General features: G+C 44.8%; 2 protein-coding genes across 2 annotated transcripts; both read right to left on the reverse strand.

The window, feature by feature from the left end:
• Nucleotides 1-49: 49 nt before the first annotated feature.
• Nucleotides 50-3133, reverse strand: stoml3a (stomatin (EPB72)-like 3a). The gene is made up of 7 exons (XM_089013664.1): nucleotides 2929-3133; nucleotides 2666-2769; nucleotides 2485-2583; nucleotides 2345-2428; nucleotides 1733-1936; nucleotides 1485-1619; nucleotides 50-912 (listed from the first exon to the last, which is right to left on the reverse strand). Exons 1-7 carry the CDS (start codon nucleotides 3005-3007, stop codon nucleotides 721-723), a joined length of 897 nt encoding a protein of 298 aa, XP_088869790.1. The 5' UTR covers nucleotides 3008-3133; the 3' UTR covers nucleotides 50-720.
• A 513-nt stretch (nucleotides 3134-3646) lies between these two features.
• Nucleotides 3647-6443, reverse strand: slc25a15a (solute carrier family 25 member 15a). Its single transcript, XM_089014312.1, is given in 5 exon segments — nucleotides 3647-3812; nucleotides 4807-4900; nucleotides 4903-4964; nucleotides 4966-5050; nucleotides 6389-6443. Coding segments are annotated over 5 exon segments (462 nt in total).
• Between the last annotated feature and the right edge of the window lie 1219 nt (nucleotides 6444-7662).

Genomic DNA, 7662 nt, shown 5'->3' on the forward strand with positions numbered 1-7662 from the left:
TTTTTTTGGGGGGGGGGGGGGGGGGGGGGGGGCTGGTCCTGCAGCCAAACTTAGCTTAGCGATTTGCAACATCATGTGTTGTCGCCACTGTTACATGTTTTACTCTTTGTACTCTAGAATTAAATCACAACAGGAAATGACCAAATCTGGAATAACCTTTTAATACGCTTTCATTTATACTTGAACTACAAAATTCATAAAACACAGCATCATATCAATTCAAAGCCCAGCTAGCATATAGATATGCGTCAGAGTGGATAACGTGTTTCATAAGTGCTTTTATTGTCTGTTCAAAGTTTTCGAATGTGGAAAGCAATCAAGGTAAGAATTCGCAGTTATGGGAGACCGTCATCACAACATACGCCAAAGGACAAATCTGTACCTTGTAATGGTGGTTCGTTGAAACCATTTTGAATTTGAAGGAATCACAGAGGCAAGGTGCATCATACATTTGTGGGTCTCCATAAATGTCAAAATATGCGTACATATATACAGGGTTCTTCAAAATGGACTGAATGGTGGACTTCAATTTTCAGCATGGGCCCTTGGTTCTTTATTTATTTATGTGTGCATCCTGGTTTGAAAGACTTGCCTGCCCAATTATGTCTGGCCATTTAGGAGACCCGGACCCCTGAAGAGCCAATTTGTTTTTTTGATTAAAAAAAAGAAGAAAACCCGACCGGTGCCCCGTTTAAATGTTGCTTCAAACGGCCAAGCGCCTCACTTCGTCGTCATGAAGCTTTGCAGCAGGTCGATCGGAAGCGGGAAGACGATGGTGGAGTTCTTTTCGGCGGCAATGCTGTTGAGCGTCTGCAGGTAGCGCAGCTGCAGGGCGGACGGCGCCTCTGCGATGATCAGTGAGGCCTCCTTCAGGGCGCGCGACGCCTTCATTTCGCCCTCGGCGGCGATGATCTGACACGGGAGAGAATTGGTTTGCTCGGTGTGTTGTTTTGTTTGAGGCAGAAGAAGCAGTATCGCAAACCTACGACAACACGGGACCTGAAAGGTTGCTTTTTTTAAGGCGGTGGCCTCGGGCGAGTTTATAAACATTAGTAAGTAGAGGTTTGGCGCCGTCTAGTGGCCAAATATAACCCAGAGTTGGCTAATTGTAAGTGGTTTTGCTACAATTTTGTGGCATCGGTTGCCAATATCAAACCTTTTGGGGGGGGCTTCCGTGACTTGCGGCAGCCCCCTCGACCGCTATATGCTAATATGGGCATTACATCCTAACACAACTCTAAATAAATAAAAACATTTGGCTGATTATTTTGGTCTCAAATGAGATTTAAGACAATGCTAAAAACGTTTGCCCTTGATATAATGTGCCAGATGGATTGTTTGTTGGATCACAATCATGGTTTTGAGTGATTTTGACAGCTAGCAAGCTAACAGCGTATTTTGGAGCTTAGAAGTAATTTATTTGCATACCTCTCGTTGGCCAGTTACAAACGGATAGTAAGACCGACGCACGGTTTCTCGCCTACCTTGGCTCGGGCCTCCCGACTGGCTTCGGCCTCAGCCGCCATAGCCCTCTGCAGCTGCTGCGGTAACTTGACGTCTTTGATCTCCACTCGTTCCACCTTGATGCCCCACGTGTCCGTCGCTTCGTCCAAGGATTCCTAAAAACCGAGTTCATGTCAGTAGACTGTCACAACACATAAGCGGTGGGTACTAAAACCGCTGTTTTGAGTGTATGCTGAAATGTGTCTTTTGCCAGTTTCTGCAACAGAACCTGCATGCTGAGCGAAATGCCCTCCCTGTCGGACAGCAGCTCGGCCAGGTTTTTGGTGCCCAGGACGTTCCTGAGGGTGGTCTGTGCCAGCAGCCGCGTGGACGAATGTGCATTGCTCACGTTGGCCACCGACGAGATGGGACACTGGATGCGGAAGTAGACCACGCCGTCCACGCTCACCGTCACAGAATCCTTCGTCAAGATCTAACCAGGTAATAACAAATGCTTGAACTAACAAAAACAAACACACCCGGAATGCATTCTTGCCGTGACCTCTTTGAACTGTAGCCTCTGAAGTTGAGCATCATAGCCTCCCAGTATCGTTGACTATCGTACAACAGTTTGACATCATCAGTGTCTGAGAATCGAGTATCGGATTGGATTGGATTGGATTTGCCTTTATTAGTCTCACAGTGGAGAAATTTACATTTCACAGCAGCAAAGTGATGAAAGTATGATGATCGTAGTATATTTCATTATCAGCGTATCGCCAATTCTGATATCGTCATATCGCAATATAACAATGCCGGCGGATGAGAGTATCGCGGTATCGTAGCAACACCATGTTAAGCTCATAGCATCCGAGTCTTCTATCATTCCAAGTTGCGTTACCTCTTGAGGCGGGATGTCAAAGGACACGGTCCTGAGGTCCACTTTCACAAAGTTATCCGTGCAGGGGATAACAAAAAAAAAGCCCTTGCCATGGAAAACAAAGACATCTCACATGATGGTCATGCGGAACATTCTGGAACTCTTGGACCTGGCGGCTGAGGCATACCGGGGCCTTTGGCTTTCCTGTCGATGATTCGACCCAGCCTGAAGATGACGGCTCGTTCGTACTCTTTCACTATCTGCATGTCGAGAGGAGTTGGATCAGTTTTGGTTATACCCCCTTCCCCACTATCCTGGTTTATGAGTGTCAAGGGTACGTACCTTGACACACATAAAGATTGTAAGCGGGAAGGTGACTCCGATGAAGAGGAGCGATATGATCACCAAAATCCAGCCAAAGCATCCCAGCCGGCTCGAGGTTTTATCTGCCGAGGAACGCAATTCTATTGATACACAAAAGCCCTTTGCCATGTTGACGCCACTGCGAATGCTTGGCTACTGTCACTACCGGCACTCGCGTTGTTAGAAAGGTGACATTTCGCGAAGAACAATAATAATAAGTTTATAAAAAAAATAATTGGCACCTTCAACATTGTCCGTGGAGTTGATCTCAAGTTTACCCTGTGTCACCATGTTGGCCGTGCTGGATGTCGTGGAGATCATCGGAGAACGGGGGATACCTTTTCTGCGGGTGTGGGTGCGTATGTTACCCAAGGGGCAGGGCCTGTGGTGACGAAGGAGCCCGTCCTCGCGGGTGCCAACAGCTCTCCACGACGACGAGGCACTTGTTTGACTGGGAGGCCTGCCGAGTCCTGAATAAAAAATGCGCGATGTGCAACTCGACACTCAGGGCAGGCGGGCGGGAGATGGCGTATCTCTGGTAACGTGAGCCTCTCGGACGCGATACAGTGAACAAATTACCGCAGAAGTATACTCAATCTTTTTTAAAACTTGTTCTCCTAGTTAGTCACAAGACAAAGCCATTTTTAATATAAACGCAATGTTTTGGCGTCACTGTGGTGCCAAGGATGTTGAAGAGGGAGAAAAAAATGTTTGACCACAAAGTTCGACAATGGGCTCAGCAGCTTGACACATTAATATCCGCATGTGAGTAGATAATCACTGTTACTTTCTGTTTTTGTCCGCGGATGGCAAAACAGACATTTTTTTTATTTTGTCTTAGTCCTATGACAACTATATGGAGCATGATGTCTGGTTGAGGTACGACCACAGGTGTATCGTGCTTCGAATAAAGACACAAAAAAGGCAACGCATCCAGTCAGGACATCAATCTAACAATTTTCAGACCGCCACCCGCAAGGCAAACCTCTTCTGTCCTTTGGTGATCTTGCCGGAGACTTCCATCTCATACATGGCTTGCAGGCAACATTTGACCAGCTCAGTGGGGCAAAGGACCAGGGTCGAGAAGATGGAAGCCACGGACCCAGAGAAGACCTTCTGAACGTCACTGCTCGGTTCAAAGAAGCAGCCAATTCAATGACATTTTTGGGACAGATGGTAAAAGCAGCCATGTACCTTGTCTGGTCAGTGACTGGCCTACTGTAGCTGCTGGATACTTTATTGAGTTTGACTGACATTCGGATATCTCGCTGCAAACGATTGACCTATCAACAACATAGTTTGCTGCCTCCCGACAAACCCAGGCATGGTAAACCTCAGCAACCAACAATACCGACTTCCTATTGACCAAACAACCAACCTCTCGATCTACGGTACCAATCACACCACTGAACGACCAAACTCGAGCCAACCAAAATATCAAAGTACCCACCAACTGACCACCAACCAAGGAACGCTAACTTTGCCATTTAAACTACTACTAATACATGTTCAAGACCCCCCCTGCGCACCTTCTTCCCTCTCTGCCTACCTACTTAAGAAGTGGTTGCCCCAGCTAGCAACCTAACGACTGCACTGCCTACCCACCATTTTACCAGTTTCTCATTTTCCAACCTTCGGAAGCGATGTGATCTGCCGAGGACGTACTAAAACACCCAACCGACCAACATTGAGTGAATCATCGGATCCAAATGTCCTATACCTCCCTAATAAGTTGAACAATTAACGAACAAAGCCCCCAACCAATCTACCTACCGACCTTGCTACCTAACAGCCAACCTACTCCACACACAAACAAGTTTACGGATGACTTCACTGCCTATGAACTTGTTAACTACAGATCAACCGAAAGATCTTCTCTACCGATCCAATATCCAACTAACCGACCTACCGAAAGAACCGACTTATTTAATCTGACACCTTGTGGGATATAGTACCTAAACTTGCTACCTCACAACCAAGCTATATCAGGCAGCCAACTAGTTGGCAGTTGACCTTGTTGCCACACAATTTATATCCCAACCGAATATACAAAAATCCGAATACGCCCCCAGTCTCGCAGACCGGCAATAAGCTTCAGAAAGTTAGAGTAAGAGCCGCACCTGAGTTCATCTGCGCTGGCCATGAGGCGGACCACGACCTGGCAGAACCCGTAGCTCAGAAATAGAGGCGAGTTCTCAGAGATGTTGGCGACCTTTTGGTGGTGCCCTTTTAGAGGCCGCGTACCACCACTTGTCTGAAGGTGGACACCAAGCAGTGAGTACATGCGGTACATGGTGGGAAATGTCTGCATCTTCACCTTGGCAGTGTCCAAAGGCTGCCCGCTGAGAACGCAAGCTGTGCCGCCTGTGACGACGCAATATAACATGAGCACTCAAAGTTAGTGTTTGGGTACATCACATTTTTTTTTATACAAACCCCAAATCCAATGAAGTTGAAGCATCTGCTTTGTCATATTTTGCAGTTCATCGTGCACTGCATTTTTATTGGGACAAAGGTCTGGCCCGTCTAGAACTCCTTTACAATGAAGTAACAGATTATAATTTTAAAATAATTGCATTCTGTTTTGATTTTCATTTTATACAACATCCCACTATCACTTAAATTCGTGTTTGTATTTGTTCAGATGATATTTCTGAAAAATCGGGATTTTCACTTTGAGGTGTTACCATGATTGCACTAAGTCGTGATATATATATATATATATATCACTTTATGCCACTTTATGCCACATCTCACACTGAGGTGCCCAAGCGGACTTGAAATGACTGTTTCTGTCATCACTCTCCAAGGCCACACAAATATTGAAGCACAAACAGCAATTACACCACAGGTGTCAAAGTCAAGGCCCGCGGGCCAAATCCGGCCCGCCAAGTCATTTTTTTCGGCCCGCGAAAGCAAATCAAACTTCCAAATTGATTGCTCCAAAATTGCTTCCAAATTCCATGATGATTGCTAAAATCTGAGCCAAAATTTCATATTTTTGGATGTCAACCACAATAAAAGTCATTATTCTTGACTTCAGATTTGAAAACGAGTTATTCATTAATTTGCTGTGTACATATAGAGCATATGTAATATTTGAAGGGATTTAAACATTCTATTGGCTTCCCCAAATTCATAACGGCCCTCGAGAGGAAACCATAACTACAATGTGGCCCACGGCAAAAAATGACTTTGACACCCCTGAATTACACGTTCTCTTTCATTCTATATTATTGTGTTGTTATTGTTCTGCCGTACAGTGGTATCTTATTTCATAGTTGTTGTGTTTATTGTTAACTGCTCTTGGCAGGAGTCAAAATGGATTAATGGCGTTTTCATTGAGTTGAATGGTGAATATTGGATTTTAAAAAAACATGAGTAAAATTAATTACAAGCTTGGTCACAGAATGAATTAAATGAACGAGTCTGAGGACTGCAGTACAGTAATCAGAAAGCAATTTGGCTCACACGAGCCACAGCTCATGACCTCATGATATTCCCTGAAATATGACAGGTGTGCTGCTTTTTTTGTCCTCCTTGCGCAATTCACTGAGTCATGGGATAGCGTTGGCCCATCATCATCCGTACTGCTCTTCAGCATAATGAACAATTCTATTCGTTTCCATTGAACCCTGCCAAGAACAGCGCCAAAGGGCCACTACAAGTACATTTGTTTTTGTTTTTTTTACTTCAACTAGCCTGCTGCTCCTGCTGTGAAGTCAATGATGGCCTGGACAATGGGATGTGGAGGCATGTTGCATCAGCATATGCTGGAAACCCTGCAAAAGGTCAAATGTTTTTTTTCCTTTGATCAAGTTCTCTCTTTCTATCTGTCTCCCTCTCTATTTATCCCCCCCACCCACCCATCGATCTATCCATAAATATAAAAAGCAAGCCAAGTCAGCTGTGAAGCTTTCACTTTCTTCTCAACTCACCCGTGTGAGTATCAAAGTGTCTGGTCATCATGGCCACTCCCAACCAACTAGAACTAACGACTCCCCTGCTATAAGTTGTTGCATATAGGCGCAAATAAGGCAAAGTCGTCTGTTCAGTTTGGGTGCCTGCAACCGGGAGGGCGAAACAGAAAATTCCTCACGCTGTAGTCATGTGCCCCCTGATATAAAAAAACAAAAACAATACATATTGATTGTGCAATATGTTGAATTTATACAGAACACGAACACACAGAAATGTCGAGATCATTTTGACGCGATATTTGCAATGCAGAAGCTTCGCTCGAGATGGTGCATTTGGGTGTTATGCAGCTGAAACGTCAGTAAACGGCAGTAGAGTCCTTCGCAGTAAAATTTGCAGTCCACGATTCGGAGACACCGGACTTGCTTTTTTTTTTTTTTTTTTTTTACCAGAACCAACATTTCAACCCGGCGACATGACACGTTCGTAATGATGAACGGATAAACTGAAAATAATAACAGGAAAACAATAGTCTAAATTCGCAGTAATAATCGGTCAAGAGCCCAACAGATTTTCCAGATGGTACGTGGTCAGGTGATGTGTGGTTGGATTTGGCAGTCAAACATTTATCTCGCAATGACAATCAAGTTTCGTAACAGGCAGAACAATAGTCTGTCATTCAATGGGAATAGGTTACAAGTACAGCATTATAATATCTTTTTTTCGTCATTTTGTTCGGTGGTTTTGTTTTGTTTTGTAATCAAATGCCGGACATGGACCTGGGTTCAATTGAGGCTGGAAGTAATACAGATGTGACGAAAGGCTTTTGAAGAGTTTTCGACCGCAAATGTTGCCTTTGAAATATGTAAACATGACAGGAATTCATTGTTGGGAACAACCTTTGGATGCCCTTTCATGTTTACGAGGCCAAAGAATGAAAACAGGTCCTCTTTTCCTTTTTTTGTGTTTGGTCCCTCCCCGTGAAAAGCCCCTGGATGTCATTGATTGGTTCCTCGAGGCCGTCAATCAATCGAATGGGCGTGACCATGAGCTAAACG

This window comes from Hippocampus bargibanti, linkage group LG14 (genome assembly GCF_051943395.1).
Source record: "Hippocampus bargibanti isolate YZ-2025 linkage group LG14, ASM5194339v1, whole genome shotgun sequence".
NCBI classification, from domain to species: Eukaryota; Metazoa; Chordata; class Actinopteri; order Syngnathiformes; family Syngnathidae; genus Hippocampus; species Hippocampus bargibanti.